At 44.5% G+C, this 25,639-nt stretch overlaps 2 protein-coding genes across 9 annotated transcripts in view; both read left to right on the top strand.

Annotated features, from left to right (window-relative positions):
- Positions 1-1,911: 1,911 nt before the first annotated feature.
- On the top strand, positions 1,912-22,510 carry nup210 (nucleoporin 210). Its single transcript, XM_081707081.1, has 40 exons — positions 1,912-2,435; positions 3,021-3,157; positions 3,405-3,536; positions 4,832-4,928; positions 5,165-5,315; positions 6,115-6,247; positions 6,346-6,504; positions 6,655-6,723; positions 6,813-6,919; positions 7,179-7,319; positions 7,437-7,574; positions 8,080-8,235; positions 8,677-8,875; positions 9,333-9,478; positions 9,657-9,875; positions 9,973-10,146; positions 10,246-10,438; positions 10,798-10,904; positions 11,181-11,285; positions 11,644-11,745; positions 11,993-12,121; positions 12,767-12,894; positions 12,994-13,129; positions 13,328-13,390; positions 13,603-13,782; positions 13,891-13,971; positions 14,060-14,191; positions 14,860-15,018; positions 15,244-15,335; positions 15,764-15,936; positions 16,199-16,376; positions 17,053-17,273; positions 17,467-17,603; positions 18,181-18,295; positions 18,825-18,971; positions 19,446-19,696; positions 19,972-20,176; positions 20,526-20,639; positions 20,763-20,837; positions 21,240-22,510. Exons 1-40 carry the CDS (start codon positions 2,269-2,271, stop codon positions 21,335-21,337), a joined length of 5,646 nt encoding a protein of 1,881 aa, XP_081563207.1. The 5' UTR covers positions 1,912-2,268; the 3' UTR covers positions 21,338-22,510.
- A 2,434-nt stretch (positions 22,511-24,944) lies between these two features.
- iqsec1a (IQ motif and Sec7 domain ArfGEF 1a) overlaps positions 24,945-25,639 on the top strand; it is a 77,220-nt gene continuing 76,525 nt past the window's right edge. For 5 of the 8 annotated variants that reach the window (XM_027001712.3, XM_027001710.3, XM_027001709.3 and 2 more), the window contains exon 1: positions 24,950-25,401. In XM_027001712.3, the coding sequence (XP_026857513.2) occupies positions 25,145-25,401 (257 nt within the window). In that variant the 5' untranslated portion in view covers positions 24,950-25,144. Of the gene's footprint in view, positions 25,402-25,639 lie in introns of all 8 variants that reach the window. The other 3 variants (XR_014119659.1, XM_081706609.1, XM_027001705.3) reach the window with 2 other exon arrangements.

Below are 25,639 nucleotides of genomic sequence, written 5' to 3'. Positions count from 1 at the left end.
TGACTTGATTGGAGTGTATGGGGCCCCCTAGTGTGGACAAATGATGTTATCTCTGGTATTCAGGGCAACTCCCACAGTGTGGACTCCCAGTTCTCTGTTTGAACAGGTGAAGAAGGGTGGCAGCTGCATTCTGAAACTACTTCTAACTAACTAGATGTAGTTCTAACTAATTACACACATACTTTTTTAAAGTTTAAATTTAAGCTATCTGTGACAGAATTTACTGTACAGTAGCATAAATGTTATTGCTATATTATGAAAACTCCATACTAGTAAATTATTATTTACAAATTAACACTGCAATTATTGCAATACCACCTCTCTTAACAGACAATGGTTCAGCTGTCTTTTATGCACTATACTACTGACAAGGTCTTTTTCATTATACTGTTTATCAAAAACAGAAGTGTTAAAAAAAACAAAAACAACTTATCTCAACTCCAACTCCTGATGAAAACGGCAGCCTGAAACAATCTGACAGATCTCTGGAGAGTGAAGAAACAGCTCCATGCAGGCGATCACCTCAGATCCCCATGGATGAGGTCATCTTGACATTAAGCCCTTTTTGTGTTCAGGTCATGGGTTCCCTTTAGATCCATGAGTGGGTCACTTCATGTGGTACATTTGTAATTTGAATCCTTCCCAACATCCTTCATCATTCCTGGATATATTACATACACCCTCACACTGGGACGCAGTGAAACACAACAATATGTAATGGAATGTGTTTAGCAGTTAAAGTGATAACATCAGTCCTTTAATACCAATGATGACATCAGTTCTCCAGTACAAGTTTCTTGGCTGTTCCACTGTGGTGTCCTTTCTGTCTCCTTTTACTGTAATTTTACTATTAGCAAACTGAAAACCTCTGCACTGAAATGAACCAGTTTTATTAATAATAATAACGCTTTAAAAGGTTTTTAGGAGCAAGGTGGTTTCCCACGACTGCCTGATGACCTTGCTTCTCTCCAGGAGCTGGTGGAAACAGACATAGTTATGGTGCATGCCAGTGACCTCTAGGGGCAGCTGAAAAAACTGAACTGTCATTCATTCACTTATTCATTTTCTAAGTCCAATTCAGGGACATGGAGTAAATGGAACTTAATACAAGTGGCAATATCCTATTTCTTTTTAACAAAAGGAGAAAAAGCCTTTTGCATTAAGATGATATTGCTCAATAACCTACATGAAAATGAAAAAGGATAAACAGAGGTAGTTTAATACACAGCACTGGTTGCTTTTCTCAAAACAAGTTATTTGCCTAGATAGCCAACTGAAAATTTTAATTGTTTTGTAGAATGATATTTGATTACTGAGAAAGAAAATCTTATTCAAACTGTATCATACCACAGATTAGTGTAATTATCTCTGGCCTCTGGTGGATTCACAACTCTGGGGAGGTGTTTCTGTTACAAATCATCACGTCCTTGACTCCTGAAAACTTCTTTATGTGAATGACATCTTGGTGTGCCTCATCGTAAAGGTATTGGCTGAACCTTTCATCTGGACTACATCTGGGGTATATTTGATTTGCTGGACATCTTTTTATCCAACAAATCTTGACCTTGCTGCTCTGTAACTGCTCTGATGGAGACTGCAGTGGTGCTGAATGCAGTCAACAAAGATTTACATTAGTCCGAATGACACGCGTACTTTTTATAATTGATATGAAAAACATAACTTCAGTTTTTATACTATAGCCTGGTTATAATGTCATAACGACTGAATTAATAAATCCTAATCCTTTTATCCTAATCTTTACCGCATTCGGGCCTCCGCTGCTGAGCCGTGATCGCTAAGGACGCATCGAGGCGAACCGACGCCACGGGGCTGTTGTTTCTTTAAAGAAACGCGTCATCGCCCTCGCGACCTGATTTGAATGACGGCAGACGTTTCCCAGCATGCCTCCACTCGCCGTAGTGGTCTAGCAATGGCGCGTACTTCCACGCGACCTCTAGTTCTTAAAACTAGTTTGAAACTTCAGTTACTGTAAAGTAACGGTCACGGCTAGTTAGGGGACGCGCGCTTACCGCGTTTCGTTTGTTATTGCAGTACGAAGCTCACCTGCGTTGTGCAGAATACAGAAACCTGGTGTTTCGCTTTAGGACACCAGCGACTAGATCTGTGACAAAATTAATAGTTCTGTGGTAAAGTTATTCCGTCTTCTATCAGCTTGGATATTGGCTGGAATAATATACACTTGAGAATCTGAAATAACGTTGCTGTGAATGTTTGAAATCCCCAACTGTGAAACTGAGCAGGACCACGATGGCAAACGTGTGGGTGCAGTGTGAAGCACTCCTGTTCCTCTCGGTACTTTCTTACGACCATTACACGCATGCTGCGAAACTGAATATTCCCAAAGTTCTGCTACCTCTTGCAAGAAGTACGAAAATCAACTTTACACTGGAAGCAACGGAAGGGTGTTACAGATGGTAAGTGTGAGGAATTAAAGAAGAACATTTATTGAACTGATGAGGGCCACTAAATATTAGACGTGTACTGAGATACAGGTGTCCCAGTTGGTGGGTCTTGCAGAGCTAATAGGTGTGTAAATTCAGATTTTAATCAGTTTGTCCTGTCAGAGCATCTTACCGCCAAAGTGAGGCCTGGCACGTGTCCCTGTCTAGAAGGATATGACGCCTGATTTCCTGTTCCATTTTGAAGTGTTAATTTGCCCCATGAGGGATGTTTTGGGTTACATATTTATTTGTTAGGTTTTTGAATTATTCTAGCTAGACGATGTCCATTAGACGTGTAAACAATACATAAGGGTAACCTACCGACAAAGGGCCCCATCTCAGCGTTCATGTAATAACACTGATGGATGTCTGTACATGATTGTTTAATGAAATAAATGCACAGTTCCAATATAATCAATCCCATTACCATGCTGTACATCACCCAGCAGGAAATACAGTATGAATGTGAAACATATAGCCCAAACTAGCTATTCATCTGTGTGGTTTAGCCCAGTTCACAACTGAAGTCACAGTGGAGCTGTCCGGGTTGGTCCGCAGGTCTTCAAACAGGCCGGAGGTGGCTAGCATCGAGGCGGTGGATGTTTCTGAGCAGGAATGTTCCCAGAGGGCCGTGCTACAGGCCCGCTCCACTCAGCCCACCAGGCTCACCAGTATTATTCTAGCAGAGGACGTTGGTAAGAAAGATGCCCCTCCTCCTGCATCGTGTGGTGTTGGAGTGTCCGGGTCTTCATCACGTTCTGAACATCTAGTTACTTGTCACATGTTTCCATTAACACCTTAAACACTTTAATCATGTTTTTGATTAATCACAAACCTTAATAAAGGTGTTTCTTAATCACATTTACCTTAGCCAAGTTTTCCCTCAACACCGTAACCACGCCTTCCTTCCATACCGTAACCACGTTTCCTCTTGGCTGTCAGTGACGGGCCAGGTACTGCGTTGTGACGCCATCGTAGACATCATCAGTGAGATCCAGATTGTCTCCACCACACGTGAACTCCATCTGGAGGACTCTCCTCTCGAGCTGAAGATTCATGCTCTGGACTCCGAGGGTGAGTACAGCAGCTCAGTAAGTCCAGGTTTAACTCTCACAGAACACGAGCCAGCAGACTGACACTCTCGAATAGTGTCTGAAAAAGGAAAACATGAGAGAGCAGGTACTGAGTAAAGACCTCTGAGAGAAAGCAAATATTTCATATATGTATCTTATTCAAAATGAACAGATGATATTTGGGCAAAATATTCTTCAAAATGTCACCATTATTAATGAAGACTTTGGGTATTATTTAGCATATGATATTAAATGGGTCCTGAAGCAAGGTTTTTCAGGCAGTGTCTTCAGGACACCATGTTTTGATGTGTTTATTCAGCTTGTGTGTGTGCAGGAACCTTGGCCTTAAGGGTGTTTCATCATGTAGTGAAGACTTGCTTAACTAGTTAATCCTGCTTGTCAAATTGTGGCAGAACCCAGTGTGCTAGGCATTGAGTATTTGGGTAACATCATTAGACAGTGAGTCTCTCTGAATAATGAGGACATATTGTTATTGATGCCAAGGACCACAGTGGTATTGTACCCCTCATGGATTTTTCCAGTAATGCCACCTTGTGAAGACTTTACTGCTTGCTAACTGTGAGTGACTGAGTTCCAATCCTGTTCCACGAGGTGTTTTGCATCTGAAGGAAATAAAGAAATGCAATGGAGTGTCATAATTTAGCATAGTTAAGGCCCTTTACCCTCAATTACTCAAGTTGTTCTTAGTCATAATTGCAAGTCGCTTTGGATAAAAAGCGTCAGCTAAATGCCGTAAATGTAAATTTAGCAGCTTGAATAAATCCTGTTTCTGCCATGGAGAGCCATGCTGTGGCCCTCTCCTGATGCACACATCATTTATCTGGGCCTCTGCATGCAGGCACTACCACTCGCTTGACTTTTGCTAACAACATGTTAAAGTATTATTACTAAACAGCTAACCCTATTGCTTGAAACTTTGCCAATGCTTGAAAACTAATTGAATTTGCTGGCCACCATAGATCTTAGAGGGGAGCTTTTTGTTTATGCACAAAAATGGAAGGTTTTTCCAAGAAGTGTTTAAAAATATATATTTATTTATTAAAAAAACCCAAAAAACCTTACATGCCCTCAAAGGGTTAAGTTTTCCTGGGAGCCCACCACATTGCTTGCTATTGCATATGAAGTTATTAATAGGGGATTTGGTTCATCTGTGTGTTCAGGTTTGCATGCAGGGTGCAAAGCATATCAGGGTCATTGTTATGGAAGGCCTTACTAAGTAAGATTTTTGAAATATTTCTTGATTGTTTATTATTGTATTGTTCTTGTGTTGTGCAGGGAACACATTCAGTACACTAGCTGGGCTCGTGTTTGATTGGAGCCTCGTAAAAGGGACAGAGATGGCTACATTCCCTGAGTCCTACAACTCATTACGGTAATAACAGAGATGCTCTTTGAGTTTTCTTTGAGGATGCCATATCTTTGAATTTTGTTGTTACTCAAACAGTATCTGTATTTGCGAAGTCAAAACTGCAGCTGCGTATTGGCTCTGTACATACACGGATTGCAGTCTGAGAGGTGACTTTGGACAGTGTCTGAGAGGTGAACATTGGTGCTAGCTCCTTCATGATCCTTCATCCCTGGTACTGCTAACTGTAATATTTCTTTCAGGGTCCTCAAGTTCTCAGAGTCGACCTACATCCCTCCAGGTTACATCTCCGAGATGGAGAGAGTAGGAAAACAAGGAGATATCATCTTGGTCTCAGGAATCAAAACTGGACAAGCCAAACTGAAGGCCAAAATCCAAGAGTCTCTTTACACAGTATGACAGTCTCTCTTCTCTGTTTGCCTTTATGTCTCTGCCAAGGTCCTTTATTTTAGCATTTGATGCTCATTTTCCCCTTGAATCATCTCGTGCTATGAATTCTAGTGCATGCGTCATAGGTAGAGGGACGAAATCAAGTAATTCTTTAATATTTTAAATCTTGCTTCTTCTCCCGGTAGGCAGAGTTACTATAAATAGCCTCTCTTGCATAACATCCCTTCGTTTCTACAGTGATGTTGCTGAGGGTACAGCCAAACCAGCTCTCTGGTGATGGCACTGAGACTGGAGATGTAGACTGGCATACCAACTTTCTTAGGAAGGGAAGATGCACAACACATCAAAAAAATAAATAAATAATAATAAAAAAAAAATTCAAGGGTGTCAGTGGAAATGTCAGCACTTTGTCAGTTTCTAATATAAATCTAAAATGATAGTGTAGTATAAATACATAATTGCAGCTACACTAATTATGGGAGGCTGATTTATTCTTTATTGAGTGATATATATTAGAATTAAAAATGTTTAGTAGCCTTAAAAAACTGACAGACTGATTCATTTGGATCTTGGGAGGTAAGTTTATCGTGGGCCAACAATTCAAACTGGTTTAATTGACATATTTAGTATGTGGGACTACATTAATCATGCTTCTCTTCCAAAAGGGATCTTAATTAAATCTTAATTAAAATCAGGCAGTCACCTGAATAATTAAATGATGGATAAATAAAAAAACCAAACAAATGTACATTATAGCTCATCTGTCCAGTCACAGCTTGCATGTTTTAACTCTGTTCAAAAGAATGTTGGCGCGGCAGAGGTGAGACTACTGATCCTCGAGAACCTTCTCCTGAGCCCAGCGTATGATGTTTACCTGCTTGCCGGCACCTCCATCAAGTACAAGGTGCAGAAGATCCGTCAGGGAAAGATCACAGGTGCGTGGTTCTCCGATTCGTTTCAGTCTTCAGCTGAAACTGATACGTAAGCAGGTTTCTGTCTCAGGTAGGTGCGGTGACGCTGCTCCCTCTTTCAGAGCTGTCCATGCCCTGTGACCAGTACGAACTTCACCTGAAGAACAGCGTGGTCGCTGCTGGTGGATACTCAGGTGTGGCCGTGGCGGAGCTCGACCAGAGCACTTCCACCGTGTTTGGCCTTCAGCAGGGCCACACCAACATCGTGCTCGATCACAAGAGTATCCTGCACTCCAAACATGGATTGGGTTTTCTTTTAGTGTTGCCTGCTAATGATTTAATCAGAATAGCAGAACACAATTTAAGCGAAGAAAGGCTGTACTTGGGAGTTACTGGACCACATGTCATTTCTCTTAACTGCAAATACTCAGGTCTTGGTATGAAGGGGGCGTGTCGTCTTCCGAACAGCACCCTGTACGTGGTGGAGCCAGGCTACTTGGGTTTGTGTCTTTATCGTATGAGAATGTTGGAGTAATTATTGATCTTCATGGAGAAGCACCTTTTATATAACATGTACCTTTTTGTAAAGTGTTCAAGATTCAGCCTGGAGAGCGCTGGGTCCTGGAAACCCAAAGGATCTATGAGATCTTCACTGAAGTGTTTGACAAGTCAAGTAACAGGATTCATCTGTCTGATGTAAGTGGTAAAGGAACCCAAGAGCAGTGCTCCGTGGCCTATCACTCATGTCATCATCCCGATCTTATGCCTGTCATTATGGTAAAGAGGGCATTTTCAGACAGAATAAAATAGGACCTCTAAAGCTATGATTAACTGTAGCATAAAGAGAATATTTAGAATAACTGCATAAATTCTTAAAATTCAACAAGTTGAAGTTCAAAGCTTATTGTAAATTGATCTATTTTTAATGTTGAAACGTATTGTGCTTCTCTGACAGAACATTCGCATAGAAACTAGGTTCCCCAAAGAATTCTTCCAAGTTTTGGCTTCTTCCCTGAATGGATCTTACCATCGTGTGAAAGCCCTGAAAAATGGCCAAACCATTATAGATGGCACCCTAAAGTCTGTCATGGCTCGAGTAGGTTGTTTTATGGTTTTTAGGTGTTTGTCAACATGAGCAGAATTATAAATATGGAAATATGATGTGTGGTGGGGAGTTTATCTTGTGCTCCAATCAAACATCATCTTTCTTCAGGATGGAACCATCCACGCACTTCCGATACCAGTACGGAACGAACAGGATGTGGAAATCTACAATCCAATAGTCCTCACTCCTTCAGTACTTACGTTCCCATGGCAACCTAAAGAAGGCGCTTACCAATATACCATCAAGGTAAACTGTCATGTGTTGACGGTGCTGAAACACTGAATTCAAGTTTTGTTCATCTTATTGGTGCAAGAGAGAATTGTATAGAATTATTAAAGATTAGATAAAAATAAGATGTATATAAAAATAGTAATGCACAATATCAGTGCCACAGGAACATTGGCCATCAGTTGTAGACTGCACAGGTGCAGATCTGCTGACACAGTGATGTCTTTAGTGAATATGGGGTTGTTACCACTAGCAACATTTTATAGTAAATGAATCTGAGCTTTATTGTTCATACTTGTGATTAAATGTAGCAAATCTAAACTATAGGTCTCATGCTCAGCATGTGCAAATAAGACATGAACATTTGATATGTGGTGTCTGTCCAAATGTCTAATATTGGTGCAGTAATATAATAACTTCCTGTGCTTCTCCACTGAATAAAGTTTGAACTTTGTTGTTTTTTCTCTAATACCGATACAGCCTTGTACCCTGGACTTCATCTGTTTGGTTATCTACATTACAGGCATCTGGAGGCAGTGGGAACTTCAGCTGGTCGTCTTCCAACTCCGCTGTTGCCACAGTCACAGTGAAGGGAGTCATGACCACTGTGCGGGATGTTGGTGCTAGCACCATCTACGCCCATGACCTGCGCAACCCGCTCCATTATGGGGAGATGAAGGTGCAAGCAATACTCAGTGTGCTTAGGGTTTTAATAAAAGACGTTTTAATGCAGTGTGGGGAAAATAAACTGACATTTTGTTGGTCTGTTATTTCAAGGATAATTAAATTTCAACTTATTGCAACAGCAGTGGTTTCACTTTAGGAAAACAGGTAGACATGTCAAATTGATGTTCTATGTGTGGAAACCTGTATGTGTGTAAGTATTTTATATGCTGGTAATATGATTAGGTTGCTGTCAGGCTGCTGTATCTTCTGAAACCCTTTCAACACCCCAAACATCATTCTGAACAGTTCAGCAGAGTTGCTCATCTGTAGTCGCCCAACTGTGTCTGCCTTCAGTGTATCCATTCTCTGATCGTGCTTGGTGAGGCAGCCAGGGCGGTGTCTCAGAGGAGGGGGGTGGAGCCATGGCAGTCATGTGACTTCTCTGCCTCTGCAGGTGTACGTGATTGAGCCTGTGGGCATGGAGTTCTGCCCGTGTGCTGTGGAGGTGCGCGTGGGCCTTCACCTCGACCTGCCGCTGCGCTTCTTCGGCCGGCAGAGCTGGGAGGCTGGGGAGAGGGTGACCCTCAGCGACTGCTCCCATTTTGACCTGCAGGTGGAGACAGAGAGCCAGGGCATCTTCAAGCTGCTGGAGGGTGAGCAACTCCTAGTCGATCTAGTACTGTTTACATATTTAACCAGCAAGAATGTTGAAGTTATGATTATAAAAGAAGGTATTAGGATTGAGACATTTGGTTTTTAGTCCCACATCTCACAGAGCAGCGCTTGGCGCTGCTTGATGGTTTGATTGGACTCGAATCACTCGTAGACCTGAGGAATCATTTGACTTTATCCAGTCATAACTATCAAAAAGGTTCAACGTGAGGGAAGAGACTTGGTTTGAAACTTCCATATATGGCAATTTGCCCTCTCGCTTCTGGCTCTTAAATGAATATCTTTGAACCTCAGTGTTGTATCTAAAATATTATCAGTTCATGTAGTGTTTGTTTTACTATAGTGACTGAATTTAGACCTGATGATGGCATGAACTTCTAAGACATTTGAGTGTCTGTCTGATGGTAAAGTGACTTTCGGATGTGTGTGTGTATTCAGGGAAATTACCCCCCGGCCAGGAGCACTGCAGTGGTGTACGTGTCCAGGCCTTATCTCCAGGGTACACCAACCTGCTGGTCAGCTATACCCATGGCAACGTCCACCTGAGCGCCAAGATCACCATCGCTGCCTACCCTCCTCTGACGGTGAAGCTTGTGTAAAATCACAAAAAAATAGATTTTAAATAAGCTGTTTTCTCCACTGTTGTATGTGGCTTGTGTTGATTTTGGTTAAAATTGAAAATTTACTGCCGTTTGTTTGAGTTTTTTTTTTTTTTTTTTTCCCTTTTCTTAAAGCCTGCCTTTTTCCTACCCCATATGACAGGCCGTGGACCCGGTGTCTGTTGCTGTGGTTACCCTTGGCTCCTCCAAAGACATGGTCTTTGAAGGCGGGCCCAAACCGTGGGTTCTGGAACCCTCAAAGTTCTTCAGAAACCTGACATCGGAGGACCCGAGCAGCGTGGAGCTTTCGCTCATGGCCCCGCCCTCTCGCAGCTACTCCAGACACCTGGTGCGAGCCACCTGTCGAGCCCTCGCTGAGCAGGTGCGGCCAAGAAGCTTGCAGAATTCTTCCCTGGAGGAACTATAGCAGTGTCGGACTCGTGTTCCAACTGCTTGACCAATTGTACTTGGGTCTGCAGGTCCTGGCGGTGACGGTGGGGAACCAGCCCACAGTGACCAACCCGTTTCCCGCTGTGGAGCCAGCAGTGGTGAAGTTCATCTGTGCACCCCCGTCGCGTCTCACCCTTGTCCCTGTCTACACCAACCCCCAGCTGGACCTGTCCTGTCCCCTGCTCCAGCAGAACAAACAAGTGGTGAGCAGGCGAAGCTGGTGTCTCCAGACTTCCTGTTCCTTTGCTGGTCTCTTGTGTGTGGATCACAGGAGCGCTGAGTGACCCCTCTCTCACTCACAGGTGCCCGTGTCTAACTACCGCAACCCCGATCTGGACCTGGCGGCCTTCGACCAGCAGGGGAGGAAGTTTGACAACTTTAGCTCGCTGGGAGTGCTGTGGGAGTCGTCCAGAGCAGCTCTGGCCAGCATCGAACCCAGCAGACCCATGGAGCTCCACCTAGTTGAAGACAGCAGCAAACAGAAGAAGCTTCACGGTAAGCAGGTCTCTATCCACACCCCTGCTAACCCACAGGGCCCTGACCCCAAACACACCAGAGCCTACGACACTGCGTGCTGTTAGTTTGGAATGGACTGATGATGTGTGTGACTGGATCCAGATGTGAGCGGGCAGGTTCAGCCTGGAGGTCATTTATCAAGCTTTGATGTGATGTGTCTTCTGAGGGGATGGCAGACAGTTGCATATTAACACCAGTGCTCATATCAATACATTAATCCGCTTATAAATGTCCTTTATGGTTCGGTTTTCCATCAGTGCTGCACTAATGGTAAAGTGAAGGTTAATGGAGGTTTTTCTGTTTGCTCTGCTGAAGTCTTTCCTCTCTCCTGTTTCTAGGTCGTCAGACGGTCCTTGTCCATCATGAGTCGGGGGTAGTGGCCATCACGGTGACTGCGGTGGGCTACCAGGCATCTCACCTGGAGGCAGCAGCCATTTCCCGTGGGGTACGCAGGCACTTAACAACCGTTGCTGACCCAAGAGATGCTGCATGCTGCCTGGTTCATGCGCCTGGTTTAATTTCTTTTGAAGCAGAGAGGAAGTGGTAGAGGAAGTGACTTCTCATCACAAATGCTTGTTTGTGCCTTGTATCTTGCTGGTTGCTAGTGCCAACGTGCAATAACAACAACAGCAGCATGAAGCAGCAGATGTAGTGGTGCCCCAGGGCTGTGATGTAGTGTCCTGTCCCTCTCTGATGTTTACCATCCCTCTGTCTCTGGCAGTTTGAGCCTCTGTCCTCTGTTTCTGCTACTCTGGATCTCCTGCTGGTGGAGGACGTGAGGGTGAGCCCAGAGTCCGTCACTGTCTACAACCACCCTGGAGTGCAGGTACGCTCTCCCAGTTCAGTCTCACAGGCCACGCTGGTGAGGGTGACCAAGCAGTGTGTCCCGAGTTACACGATTAAGGCAACAAAAATTGATTTCGGCAGAAATCAAATTTATAAAACGTTTCCACAAATTGCGTGATTTGAGAGGCAATAAGCTTCTATTACTTATTAACTTCATTAGCCATATGAAGCTAAAGCTAAAGAAGCAAAATGTAGACACTCAAAACATTTGAAACATTGTAATTGTCCCTCCAAACAAGCTAGACTTCATGAATTCTCTCTCTCACACACACACACACACACACACACACACACACACACACACACACACACACGTTTTGTTCATTCTTGTTTGGCAGGCTGACCTGACTTTGCGGGAGGGCTCTGGATATTTCTTTGTCAATACCAGCGTTGGGGGAATAGCTAATGTTGTGTTCCAGGAGTCCCAGGGAACTGCTGAGGTGGGTTTGTAAGCAGAGAATTTCAAAACAAGAATTCTGTTTGCAAGTTCTGAGACGCTTTTAATCTTATTTGAAAAGTTCAGAGTTTAAAGTACTAACCTGTTTTATTGTGTTAAACTCTTTTGTTTTTCTTTGGTTGCCCCAGCAACGGTGGTGGTTTCCCCCTGTGATTGTTTACTGGAGGCACATAAATGCAACTTATGAAGTAATGTGTGTCAGTACTTAAACGCGTTCTAATGTGCTCCAGGTGGTGCCGTTGCGGCCCGGAGTCTTGCAGGTCATGGTTCATGACCTCTGCTTGACTTTCCCTGCCCCTGCCACAGTGATGGTGCACATCTCCGATATCCTGGAGGTTTACGTGCGTGTGGTTGATAAGGTCAGTGGATGAATGTGGGAAATTCTCACGTCTCTGTTCTACACCTCTAGCTTGTCATATGTCAGAAAGGTCTGACTGTCTTTAGCATGTCCATCTTTGAAAGGCTCTCATTGGTGCTCTTTTGCTGTAACCACTGTGGAGTTGACAACTAGGTCTCCTGTTTGTTAATGAGTCCTGTGTATTTGTAGGCTGGTGAAAAATGTTCAAGGCAGGCTTTCCCGAAAGCATCGTAACACAAAGATCACGTTTAAATGGTGGTTCGAGTATTGCACTCAACACTCTCTCATTAAAGTCTTCTCATGACGATGCTTTTGGGAGTCTAGTCCCAGAATATCAAACAGTGTTTCATCTGCAGATGGGCTGGAGATGAGCGCCATGGTATCGTGGTTTCCTGTCTGAACGTGTGGGTTTGGCAGACTTGTCGGCCCGTGTCAACGCACGAACTCAGGCAGCTGATCAGAAGGATTTGAGCGCAGTGTGTGCGCTCAGTGTGTGTGCTTGAATAGCTCACTCACTTCTGAGAGAGAAACAGTGCTCATTTTGCATATGACCTTCTTTTTTTTTGATGCTTCGTTTCAGAGGGCAGTACTGAGTGGTGCTGATGAGGGTGCGCGTGTGAATGCTGGGATTTGTACTGTGTTTCAGGTGGAGATTGGGAAGTCTGTCAAAGCATACGTCCGAGTTTTAGATGACAACAAACAGCCCTTCCTTGCAAAGTACTTCTCCCGCATGGATCTGAAACTGAAGGCTGCTTCATCTATCATTTCTTTGCAGTGAGTAAAAATAACTACTTGTGAGATTTCCAGAACACCGCCTTGGGTGTTCTATGGGAGACAGAAATCTTGACAGAAATCCGTCATCCATTTTGTTAGAGCCCTGTCGGAGTACCCAGAGAAGGACACCGGCACCTTCCTGGTCCAAGGCCTGGTGATTGGCCAGACGAGCGTGTCTGCCGTGGTAATAGACAAAGATGGGAGAAGGGTTACATCTGCCCCACAGCAGATCGAGGTAAAGCCCTTTGGCCACCCCATCTCTGCTGGAGCAGTCATCTGTGAGCTGTGCTGTAATACTGACACATTTTACACGCAGATTTCATACAGTACAAACACATATGAATTATAGTACATTCTAGAAGTAATTTATAAAGGTCGAAATGTGAACATTCGGGTGTTGGTGTTTTTTTGTTTTGTTCTTGCTACTGTCTAGGTTTTCCCTCCTTTCAGACTGCTCCCAGGAAGAATCACTCTGATTATAGGTGCAGTGATGCAGGTACGGCCCTGGTTTGGGACCCCAGGATCAATACTCTTCTTACAGACCATAGTTTAGCTTTATTGCTACACCTGATTACGTGTCTTATGTAAAACTGCAGCCATGGCTTGTTGTTATCGAACCAAAAGGAAATGGTTTTATTACTTCTAGGTTCGCTGGCCTCATTCTGAGCACTGTTGTTTATCATGCTCTGTCTTCTGCTGAATCCGAAGGTCACGTCAGAAGGGGGTCCTCAGCCCCACTCCAACATCCTCTTCTCCCTCAGCAAGGACAGCGTTGCGTCCATCAGCAGCGTGGGGCTTGTGCGTGGCCTCGCGGTCGGCAACATGACCGTCACCGGCGTAGTGCAAGCAGTCGACACGGAAACCGGCAAACTCGTGGTGGTTTCTCAGGTAGAGCTGCAGCTTACCCTGTCAGACTGACTTGGGTTGAAGCTTGGGTTGAAGCTTCTATGTTTTAAAAAATCCTCCTTGGTTTAGTATTTACCGTTCTCTTCACAGGACCAGGTGGAGGTCGAAGTCATCCAGCTGAAAGCCATCCGAATCAGAGCTCCCATCACACGACTGAAGACTGGTACCATGGTAAATCGTGTGTGTGTGTGTGTGTGTGTGTGTGTGTGTTGGCTAGCTTTGTATGGTAGTGTGTAAGAGTGTGTCCTTCCTTTTTTAGATGCCTGTGCATGTAATGGGTCTCACCAGCAGCCAGACGCCCTTCTCCTTTGGCAATGCCCTCCCTGGTCTCAGCTTCCACTGGACGGTTACCAAGAGGGACATTCTGGAAGTGCGCACGCGCCTCTCTGAGGTAAGAGAGCCGTACATCTCTGATCTTACAGTGTCTAGTTAAGCTATCTATCTATCTATGTATCTATCTATGTATCTATCTATGTATCTATGTATCTATCTATCTATGTATCTATCTATCTATGTATCTATCTATCTATGTATCTATCTATCTATGTATCTATCTATCTATGTATCTATCTATCTATGTATCTATCTATCGAAACCAGTACTGTATAAATGCATGTACCTGTTCTCGTGTGGGTGTGTGTGAGAGAGAGATGGGAATTGATGGCTGTATCAGACTGAAGGCCATTTTGGCTCTGGAATTATGTAATGTTAGTTTTCTGTCCAGACATTAGTGGTTGTTGGGCACTGTCACTTTTTTTCTTTTTTTTTTTTTATACATTTTTTTTTGGCTTGAATGAGAATTCAAGAGATCAAATATTTGCCTTTAATTTCCAGCTCATGCTTGCTAGTTTAAACTGTTTTAATTATATTAACTGTAAAACTACATAAAGGGGAAACAATTTTATTTGCTTATTGTATTTGCACTGTGATTCTCGGCCAAGCTTCAAAAGTGACGTGCCGCTCGCCTCAGGAATGTGACTGCAGTGTTGGGAGTTCAGGACGTCGTGTGCTGCTCTGATCCCCTTCTGCCTTCTCTATCACACACCCCCCCACCACCAGGCCAACATCCAGCTGTCAGCTGAGCACAACTTTGCCATGAACGTGCTCGGGCGGAGCAAAGGCCGCACCGGCCTGAGGGTCGTGGTGAAGGCCACAGTCCCTGAGGCCGGTCACCTGCAGGAGAACGCCCTGGAGATGTCCGACGAGATCCAGATCCAGGTACTCCCACAGGGAGATGTTAGGACTTCCTCACCAAGCTTTAGTCTTCAGTCCAGAGGTCAACCGTCGGCTTTTTCCTGTTTAAACTGCAGGAAAAGGGAAAGAGCTTGGCTGACTGTGTATGATGTCTTTTTAGCAAATAGCACAAGTCTGAAAGTCTGACTCGTACAGAGTACTGCCTTGGCTTGCAATAAACGTTTGGCTCCGTTTTCTGTGTGTTTTGAGGTTTATGAGAAATTGCAACTCCTGAACCCTGAAGTGCAGGCTGAAGAGATCCTGATGTCCCCGAACTCTTTCCTAAAACTTCAAACCAATCGGTAAAGGCTGAGGGCCTTCAGAGGGATCTCCTGTGCTGGGAATGGGACAAACTTATGACTTTTATATGGATTTCTACTGTCATATAGTTCATAAATCCTCTAGTCCATATAAAACCCGGTGCGAACTACAAAATGTTCATTTTAGATGGCTGTGCTTTATTGACCCTCGAGGGCAAACTGGGCTGAAACGATTTTAAACTAACAAAATGCACTTGCACAATAAAGTGACTCGAGAATTGCACACAGTGACTGAGACAGCCAACGTGAAAATGCAGACAGAACACTGTATGAATCAAGTGAGGTAGAACAACCAAACCCCAGTACTGTCCGCAGGGCAATGCTTAAATGTTTCATAACAAGTCCCGTCCGATCGAGGCATGCGTGAGGGGAGCATTTCCTGTTGGGTTACTCCTCTGCTCCGTTCTCAGGGATGGACTCGCTGCACTGGTGTACCGAGTACTCAGCTGCCCAGACAAAGCTGCGCTCATCCAGGTGGACGACAAAGGACACGTGTCTTCAGGTTCTCTGACGGGCACAGCCTCCTTACACATAACCTCTCAGGAGTCGTTCGGCATCAACCAAACCATCATCCTTGCTGTGAAGGAAAGTCCCTTCCTCTTCCTCCTTAAGCACCACAACACCTGCAAACAATAAATGAACAATTAACCAAAACATTTTAAAAACGTACTGGAAGCATTATTACCAAGTTTTAATAAAACAAAAATAGAATGTTTTTTGGAAATCTCAGACGTTGGTGAGCTTCCACTAGTCTTTGATCTGTAAGTGAACCTGTGTCCCAGTGTGATGGACATGCTAGTCATCCCTGTCAGCCTCAGACAGGGTCAGTAATGTGCTGCTTTTGCAGGTGGTGACGGTGTCGTACCTGAGACTGAGCACGGGGCCCATGCTGTACACGGCGAGCAGGGAGACGCTGGGAGCCGTCCCGCTGGGGGCCGTCCTCACTTTCACCGCCCACGTCCACGACAGCAGTGGAGAGGCCCTGCACAGCCACAACTCTCAACTCATCTTCTCTACAAACAGGTCCACCTTCATAACTCTCACCATCTCCACATACAGGTGCACCTAACCTATGCTGGCTGGGATCTACATGTCTATGGTCTATAGATGCCAGTTTGCTGTAGTCTGGTTGCTAAGAATGCTGTGGAAATTCAGCAGTCTCTCTTGTATTAATGGAGTTTTCATACTCCTATCATTAATGGTGAACTGTGACCAGTGTCGTGTATGTAATTAACAAGATATTTTAATCATTTCACTACGAGTTATACTGTGTATGACTATGTATGTGACAAATTAAACCAAACTTGAATCAAACACCACCCTGAGAAAGTTGGGAAGGGGGACTAAACCGTGTTCATGCTGCGATAATTTGCTGAGTAGGTCCTAATACCCACCCTCAAGTTGTTGCTACCAAATTAAATTAATTGGAAAGTGAGGAATGAGGAGCTGATGCACATTACCATGCCCCCACCCCAACATGACAATCCTGTAAAATGGATTTGAGGACTTTGCTCTCTCAGGCCTCCTGTTGACCTATTACAGAAGTGCAATGGACAAATAAGAATGGGAGGGGGGCAAATGTGTGGTTATCATGGGCAACAGAAGGTCTCCGGGAGTTGAAAGTAATAGCTTTAAGGCTCTTGTTAAAAGCTGCTGTATCCTAACATCACCCCCCCCCCCCCCCCTTTTCTGTCTTTAGAGATGACCTAGTGCAGGTTGGGAAAGGCTCCAGTAACGGCACCCTGATGGTGCGTACCGTGAACGTGGGCTTGACCCTGCTGGGTGTGTGGGACGTGGAGCAGGCAGGCCTGTCTGATTACCTCGCCCTGCCTGTGCGGCACGCCATCCATCCTGCCGAGGCCCACAGCCTGGTGGTCGGAGATGTTGTCTGCTTCTCTGCCCAGCTGGTCAGCCAGGAGGGTGAGGGGGTCAACAGTGTAGTGTCTCAGACGGCATGGGCAGGCAGGACTCTAAATAAATACCAATCGGATCAAAATAACAAAAGAAAAAGAATAACCTGCTTTACCAGAAGCCTCAGAAATGTGGCACTTTTAATGCTCTCTGCATTGTAAGGAATGTTGACCTTTCTGAGAACAAACTGTCTGACCTGCAGGCATCTCTGGTTCCTGGAGCTCTTCGTCCACTATTGTCCTGGACGTCCACCCCAAAACGGGCGTGGCTGTGGCCCGAGATAAGGGTGTGGTCACGGTGTATTACGAGATCCCCGGCCAGCTGCGCACTTACAGAGAGGTGAGGCCCTGCCTGTGGGTATGTCATGGCTTCTCATGCTCTTTAAGTACTGTACGCTGCAGACATAAGGGTGAAGGTGTTGAGGCTTAATGCTGTGCGGCGGTGGCACTGGATCAAAGCACTGAAACACACACTTCTCTCCAGAATGCACGCTGGAGACTTTTCAAGGGCATGTTACAGACAGCATAAAAAAATCTCCCTGTGGCCTGATGCACACCACACACACACAGTGGTTTCTTATCAGTGCTGTGGTGTAGATAGGATTCATATATAAACTTGTATTCTGTAGCGTGTTGTGGACGCTGTTCTTACAGGGTGCCTGATTTCATAGCTCAAGATGTCAATGATGGACATCTACATTGTGGGTGCACTGACAACAACATATTTAACATGTATACCATTTCACACTGTGGATAAAATATTTTTTTGTCTGTCCATAATCACATGTTTATGTTCATGAAATATTCTAGTTGTTGTACAGTTGTCAATCCTGCACTGTTGTGGTTACCATAAAAAGCAGGGGGGAGGGGGCAGTGTTTTGACCAGTAACTGAGTTTAAATAATATGTATCTGGCAGGTTGTTGTCAACAGTGTCTCCAGGACGACTGTGATGGTTCCGTCCAGCGTGGTGAGAAGTGAGAGAGAAACCAAGCTTCTGCTGAGCACCAGAGACAAGGGAACTAACCTTATAGGTACAAGACTCACTTCTGCTGACTACCAGAGACGGGGGGACTAAACTTATAGGTACAGGGACTCACTTCTGCCTACAAGAGACGAGGGCTAACCTTATAGGTACAGAGACTCACTTCTGCTGCCTGACCCTCCAATACGCTTTCTGCTCAGGTTTGCAGACTCGATGACATTAATCCATATACATAACTAATTTGAAATTGTTAACTCTACAGCATATTTGCACCATGCAGGAATGGTTTGCCATGGTGAACGCCACTCTTGGTATTAGAGATCCAGATTTCTACACCATATATGGAAAGATTGTTTTATGCATGTTCATATTTTCATCTTTTTATTTATTATTCATTGATGGGCCTTTAGCTGTACTATATTTATCTGTGTTGAAAACTAATTAACTACACTAGGGTTTCTAGCTCATCTGGCCATGATGGGTGGAGTAGAGTAGAGGTGGTGCATGGATACGGCTTCCTCCGTAGCTGTGCTTATTGAGAAGATTGGTGTAATTTTTGCGTGTGTCTGTGCCTGTAGGAACCTGCTCGCCTGCGCAGGCAGAGAGTATCGTCTCCATCCACCCTGAGACCTCCATCAGCTGCCATCTGCAGTTCACCAACGACGCAATTGACTTCTCTGCTCACGACATCTACCTGACACACACTGCTTTTGACACCACCACAGGTAAGGAAATGAGCATGGCAGATCTAGAAGCACACTAGTGCGTTCAGTATGGAGATCCAGGCACTCTCATTTGGCCCGAACAGAAACCGCAGGACACCAGATCATGTGCTGAGGTCTTACAATTCCTCTGACTGCTCTGTGATCGGATTGTTTTGGTGCTTTTGTGCTGCATTCGCTTATCTGAGTAACAAATCACACAAGGGCTTAACCAGACGAATCCAGCCTGTTTTAAAAGTTCTAAATGTGTAAAGTCTTTTTACTGAGCCAAATATAGACTATGGAACAAAAGCTGATTTAAAATGGATCATGATTAGGTACTTGATATTCTGTTAGGGGCCAAGCAGTGCCATTAGTTAACTGAATAATGAATTGGTGGTCTTTTTTCCAGCCAACATGTTGTTTATTCAAATTGAGATTGCTTCATGTAAACAGCTTGCTCATGTCGTGTGTGTGGTTTTCCTTCCTGTCTTGCAGGCTACTACATCTGTGTGTTGACCCTCCAGCCCCTGACTGAAGAGCAGGTCAAGGTTCTGAGCATGTCCTCCACCAATGTGATGGTGCGTGCCGCCGTGGATGGCAGCCATTTCTCCGGCGAGCAGGTCAGCGCCCAGCTGCCTGTGGACCCAGGCTTCTACGCAGACCAGACGGCCATCGTCCTGAGCAGCAGGCATGCCGCAGCGGACCTGACCGTGTATGGAGCCCTCACGGTCCTGCGGCAGCTGGAGGTAATACCCAGAGTTAGAACTGAACCGACCAATCATAATGAGCCTGTTGATCCATCAACAATCTAGTTGACTCTGTTTAAGAGAGTGAGGATCGTGCTAACGTGTGGGGGTTGATTTATTTTTTGTTTTTTCTTCTTGTGACCAGTCATAACTAACTCTGAACAGCTCGAAATGTCCTTGACCTTCGCTGATCTGTCTTTATACATGCATAAAACTGAGACACGCTCTTGCAGTTCCTTCATTATTGCTGCTTTTGTGCCCATTTGTTTGTTTAGGTGAAGTCCAGCTCTCCCTCTGTCGTGGTGCAGGAGAAGGAGGTTTCCTATGTGTATCCGAGCTTCATTAAGTACTCTGTCATCCTGGCCGACCCGCGAGGAACAGCGTCGGCTGCTGTGTCTGTGTCCAGTACAATCAGTGGCCAGGTGCTTGACATTCCTGTAACAGTCATGCACGTGGCGGACATGAGCACCTCGGTGAAAGGTTTGTATCGCTCATCTATTGTTCAGTTTGAAAGTTCATTTTGGCAATGTGCATGATGTTCAATGCAATTATGGACAAAATTATAAAACTATTATAAGGTATGAAGGTGAGTAAACAGTTATGGACTGTTTCATAGTGAGCTGGGGAAACACCATGTAGATCATATCCACTCCTCTCAGGCCATGTGATTTTCCCATAAAATCCAAATGAAAAATGCATTTGTTGTACCTTTTAAATGGCCTGAGACCTTAAGGAGCCCAGAAATGTTGCGCAGAGCTGGTTTTGAGGGATGGGCTGCGTTTATTGATGATGAGCTGATGAACGATGCTCTTGCTCCTCTGCCTCACAGCCGCTGTCATCGGAGGGGAAGGCGCCAGCATTTTCCATCAGTTTGTGGACTCTTACCAAGTAATGTTCTTCACACTGTTTGCTCTTCTGGCTGGCACAGCTGTTATTGTTATTGGTAAGCGTCACGGGCTGAGTGATGTCCCTCTATAAACACACTTGCAGTAGCAGACGGTGTACAGTCTGAAACTAACAGCCTACATGAGCACAGTCTGAAACAAACACCGCTCATCCTTTGCAGTCTGCCATGCACTCTTCTCTCCAAGAGACCAGCCAGTTCACCCCGTCTTCATCCAGAGGACATCCCCGGCACCAGGTAATGCAGAGCTTCCTAACCGTGAGGCTTACAGACAGTTCCACGTTTTTGCTTTAGCCTAATGGTGTTGGGAACCTTGATAAAGCAAAACTGGAACGCTCAGGTCTGGGTTGAGAACTGCTCTGGATTAAAGGTTTACAAGTCCGAGTGCTACACATTACTCGTGACTCCTACTTAAAGGATGTTGGATTAAAGTGGCCAGGAAGAAACACCTGTACAATTACAAATAACTGATATAATTACAGAGAACTAGCAGCATTGATAACAATGCTGGCGAGGTCCAGCGTGGAATGAATACTTTTGGTATGCTACAGTTTTGGGCTTCTCACAAAGCTTTATGATCGCAGACCTTTCTGGTTTTGTGAGTATAAACTCTGACCTCCTGGCTGTTGTCTGGTCTAGCCACACCGGCCGGGAACCCTTACAACCACACGATGGCCTCAGACATGATGGGCAGCCCCAAACTGCGCCTCTTCTCACCCGACTACAACTCTCGTTGAGAACACATGCCAGCCTGCTGCCAACAGCCTTTAGAAGTGCCTTTTCTATGATCAAAGGAAGTCCAAGGTATTTGTTTGTGTGTGTACAGTAATGGCTTCCTGAATTAAATTTTGCATTTTGATAAGTGCTATTGCACTGAAAATCTGAGCATGTGTGCGCGCACTTATGTTGAGTTTGACTGTTTTTAGTTTGAAGAGATTTTTTGTAAAATGAAGTGATTATTTATATTAGTTTAGTGCTCTCTGCTCTGTGTTTTGTAGATTTGCCACTCAGTTTTGTTTTGTTTTGGTTATTTTAGTTTGTTCATGTGAATCTGATTTGAAACTCAGGACAGCTCTTCCTCTGATGTGGCAGTCTTGCTTGCTGACATAATCTTTGCTAATCTGATGCTTGCTGTAGCATATCCTGAAGAGCATCACTGAATCCGTCCCAGTTACATGTTGTTTGGAAACAGTGTTTTAATTCAGAACAACGTTGGCCAGTTAAGTCTGTGGGGTTTTCTACTGTTGTTTTTTTTTAAGGTCAGAAATGCCTTAATCCATCTCTCCTGAGCCAGTATTGTGCAGCTCATCATCATTATGGATGTGAATTCCCAGCCTCTTGGACTTGCGGAGCAGACGCAGTGCTGAACTGTGGGCTCTTACAGTTGCACTGAGACCTGCTTCCTTTTTCTCTGATAATCACTTGCTCTCATTGAGCGAAATATTGTATAACAGTGTGAACGGAGTTCAAAGTATATACTGTATGTAACTAAACACAGTGAATGAGTTAACGCAGTGCTAGGATTGTGAAAAATTTTCATTTTGATTGTGTTGTTCCCTGCACTGGGTGCCATAAGCTGTGAGTATGTGTGAGTATGTGTGTGTGTGTGTGAGTATGTGTGAGTGTGAGTCTTGGGCCCCTAAGACAGCACCGTGATATAAATTGAAAAAAATGTTTTGCTTGTTTAATACTGTTCTTTCTGAGAACCCTCTCCACCTGTTTATCAGTCAAGAAACTGTACTGTTTTACAATGAGAGTTTTCGGTTTCAGGAACTTTGCCACCTCTTGCAACAGTTTGAAATTGGTGTCAGATTACAGATGGCTGCCCTGAAAATACTTTTTGTTTGCTTTTTTTTTTACTTAACATTTGCTTGTCCAGGCTTTATTAAATAAATGTTATTTTTAAGATATTACTGTTTTGAGTCTTGCATAACTAATACTTAATCATGCCTTGTATCACTTGATTATTTAATGGCTCATTTTGATTGTACAGTACCAGATAGTAATTATGCAATAATTAGCATAGAAGCAAAAGCAAAGGGATGGACTGGTAGAGTGTTCTACTCTGGAGAACTGAATATCATTGTCATTTCTCAAAATATTGAAATGGTGTCCATTTGAAGGAATACGTGTGGCAAAGCTGAATAGTTCACACCCCCAGAGAGCTCTGGAGAGATCTGAAGATTCCAGGGGAGTAACTGCAGTGTACTATAGTAGGAGATGTAGAGATGGTCAGACGTGCCGTGAAATACATGAGTTCCAGAGACACTGGCGTTTCTCAGAGGTCCTTCATCAGCTGTGCAAGCAAAGTGCTTCACATAGACACATGTGTATAGGACTGTGCTTCCATCATGAAAGTTATTCTAGAAAGGTTCCCTTTGTTGACTGGGAGAGGGACGCTGAATGGTGGGGGTGGGCCCACTGATTGGTTGAGCTGAATGGCAAGCTGTGGTGTTCCAAGCCCTGTTGGCCCAGTGTAGGCTGGCACAGTACTGTGGCCAGTGGCCATCTCGGGTGGAGCGTCGGGGGAGGAGTACAGCGATTAACACCAGGGCTGGCCCTGGCATCAGAGGGGTGGCAGGCCAGACCTGGCCCTGGCATCAGAGGGGCTGTCTGGCAACCTGCCATTTTTCCTGCTGTGCCAGCGACAAGCTCTGAGCTCAATAGATCTTGAGCAGCAGAGATGAAATAATCACTCAGGTTTGTTCACTGGCTCTGAGTGACTCACAAAAGGCAAAACTAAATGGGGACCCAGAGGAGGAGGGGGAACCCCAATGCACGTTAATGTTCCCTGGTACTATCGATCCTGGGTCATGCAGTGAAGTGTGGAATGTGAACAGAAGACTGCATCCTTTACTCAGACTGGATATCTGTCATCTTCCTTTCTTCTCAATAACACAACAGCCAATATACTGAAGAAAATGCTGCTGTTCACTTTACTTGGAAAAGATTTTGGAATTTTAAAGATTGATCTTTGTGGATAATGCTGCAAAATAGAATAAATTGTTGATGCTTTACCTAATGCTTTGTCATGAATGCAACTTGTTTAATACACTATATAGCCAAAGGTATATGGACACCTATGGGCTTGTTGGACATCCCACCAAAAGGCCAGTCTCCCCAGCTGTAATAGTCTAATAGATCGGCTTGCATTTTTTGTTTTTTTTCTCAGTGGAGTTGAGCGCAGGCAGGCGTTTTACACCAAACTCTTCAGGACCTTCCCAAACAAGTTGCCAAAAGGTTGGAAGCATATACTTGTCTAAACTGTGTGCTGTAGCATTAACTAACATTACCCTTGACCGGAACTCTGTATTGAGGTATATATTCATGCCCCATTTGGTCACACCACAGTCCTGTCCTGTGAGTGTGCTTGGTTACCACACCACAGCCTTGTCCTTTGAATGTGCACCATCTCCTGCTTCATGACAGATACTGTTGCTCCAACACACTTCCATCTTACAACAGCAGTGCTTACAGTGGATGAGTGCAGATCTAGCTGAACAAAACTTTCAAAAACTGATTTGTGGTAAAAGTCAGCTAAATGCATTTTTTTTTTTTTTTTTTTTATACACGGAGCTCCAAAGTATGATTCGGCTGCCAGTGTTTGATTATGGAGGTCGCGTGGCCATGTGCTTGCGTTTATATACCTGTAAGCAATGGGCGTGGCTAAACACCTGCGGTCAGTGATAAGGATGGTGAGGCTCTCGCCGAGTCGCCGGGAGAATAAGTCGCTATGGTGAATACTCATAAATCACCAGCAGAGGGCAATATGTTGTTTAGAGCCAGATAGTTGAAGGCAAATATATTTTTAGGAAGAAAATGAAAATGAATGCCGAACGACTTGAATTTCTTGTTTTTGACTGTCGGCGACTAAAATGTCATATTCCTATCGGTGGATTGTAGACTGACGCTCCGAAGGCGCACTGCGAAGCTACAGTCAGTCTCGGGACCAGTGCTGCATACACTCATGGGGGGGTCATCGATTCATGCGTTATGATCTTGGAGAGGAAAAGGCAGCAATCGTTTCATACAGTTTTTCATCGTCGTTCAATCACTTGTTTACTTACGATTTATTGTATAGTAATTCAGTCAGAAATTGACATTAAACTGCGTAATGAACTACAGAACAAGAGTTAAAATGCCATTGTTTTCCACGGAGACACGAAGCGCCCTTCACCAGCACCGGTTCATTCATCTCATTCTTTTGGCGTGTTTGTGCGCGTGCTCGTGTGTTTTAGTACACGCTTTTAGTTGTCTGTGACAAACAGTGCTGCGATGTGCCCCGGAGGAGCGGCGCCGTATACCCCTGTGAAGGGTTAAACGGCCTTCCTGTCACACTTCTGGAAGTGAAGGTTAGTTATTGTGGTGCAGTGTGGAGGAAGGCGCCTGGAGCCAGCGAACTTCAGTCTCACTCCGCTCCAGCTCGAATGGTAACGATGCCTTTTTCTTGGAGGAGTGCGTCGCGGTCGAATTTGACGGAGATGAATTTAGTTTCAAAAATAAGAGGAAATTTTGGGACACGCCACGCTTGAACCAAAAACGCAATGGAGAGTCTGAGCGAAAACCCAACCAAGGCTGCGGAGTATTTGAATGAGCTCAACAGAATAATAGAGACGCAGCAAGTGTTGATGGAAAAGCAAAAGATTCGTATTGAAGAGCTTGAGCAGCAAGTTGCAGATCTGTACAGCGAAAACGCCTTCCTTAGAGACGAATATCGGCGCCACATGCTCACCTGCAGCCTCCAGCAGAATAACAGCCTCGCCGCTTTAGGATCCATTCAAGAAAACATCTTTCACTCAAAGTAAGAATGTTTGCACCTGTCACTAGAGCAGCGTGGAAAAAGAACTAGATTTTAGCTGAATTCAGCCACACCTATTTTATATTGTAGGGCTCTGAATGACAAACTGTGCGTGACTATGCAGGTAAATAATCAATACCACCGGAGAAGGAGGATCGTCAAGTAGTTTAATTACAGTCTAGATGCAGTTGGTAATATATTAATACATTCTTGACAGCAACCCGCTAGTGAGGGGCGTCGT

Source organism: Electrophorus electricus, chromosome 24 (genome assembly GCF_041902795.1).
Source record: "Electrophorus electricus isolate QZ-2024a chromosome 24, ASM4190279v1, whole genome shotgun sequence".
Taxonomy (NCBI): domain Eukaryota; kingdom Metazoa; phylum Chordata; class Actinopteri; order Gymnotiformes; family Gymnotidae; genus Electrophorus; species Electrophorus electricus.
Note: the sequence above shows the minus strand (reverse complement) of the source record. Positions and strands in the feature narration are given on the sequence as shown.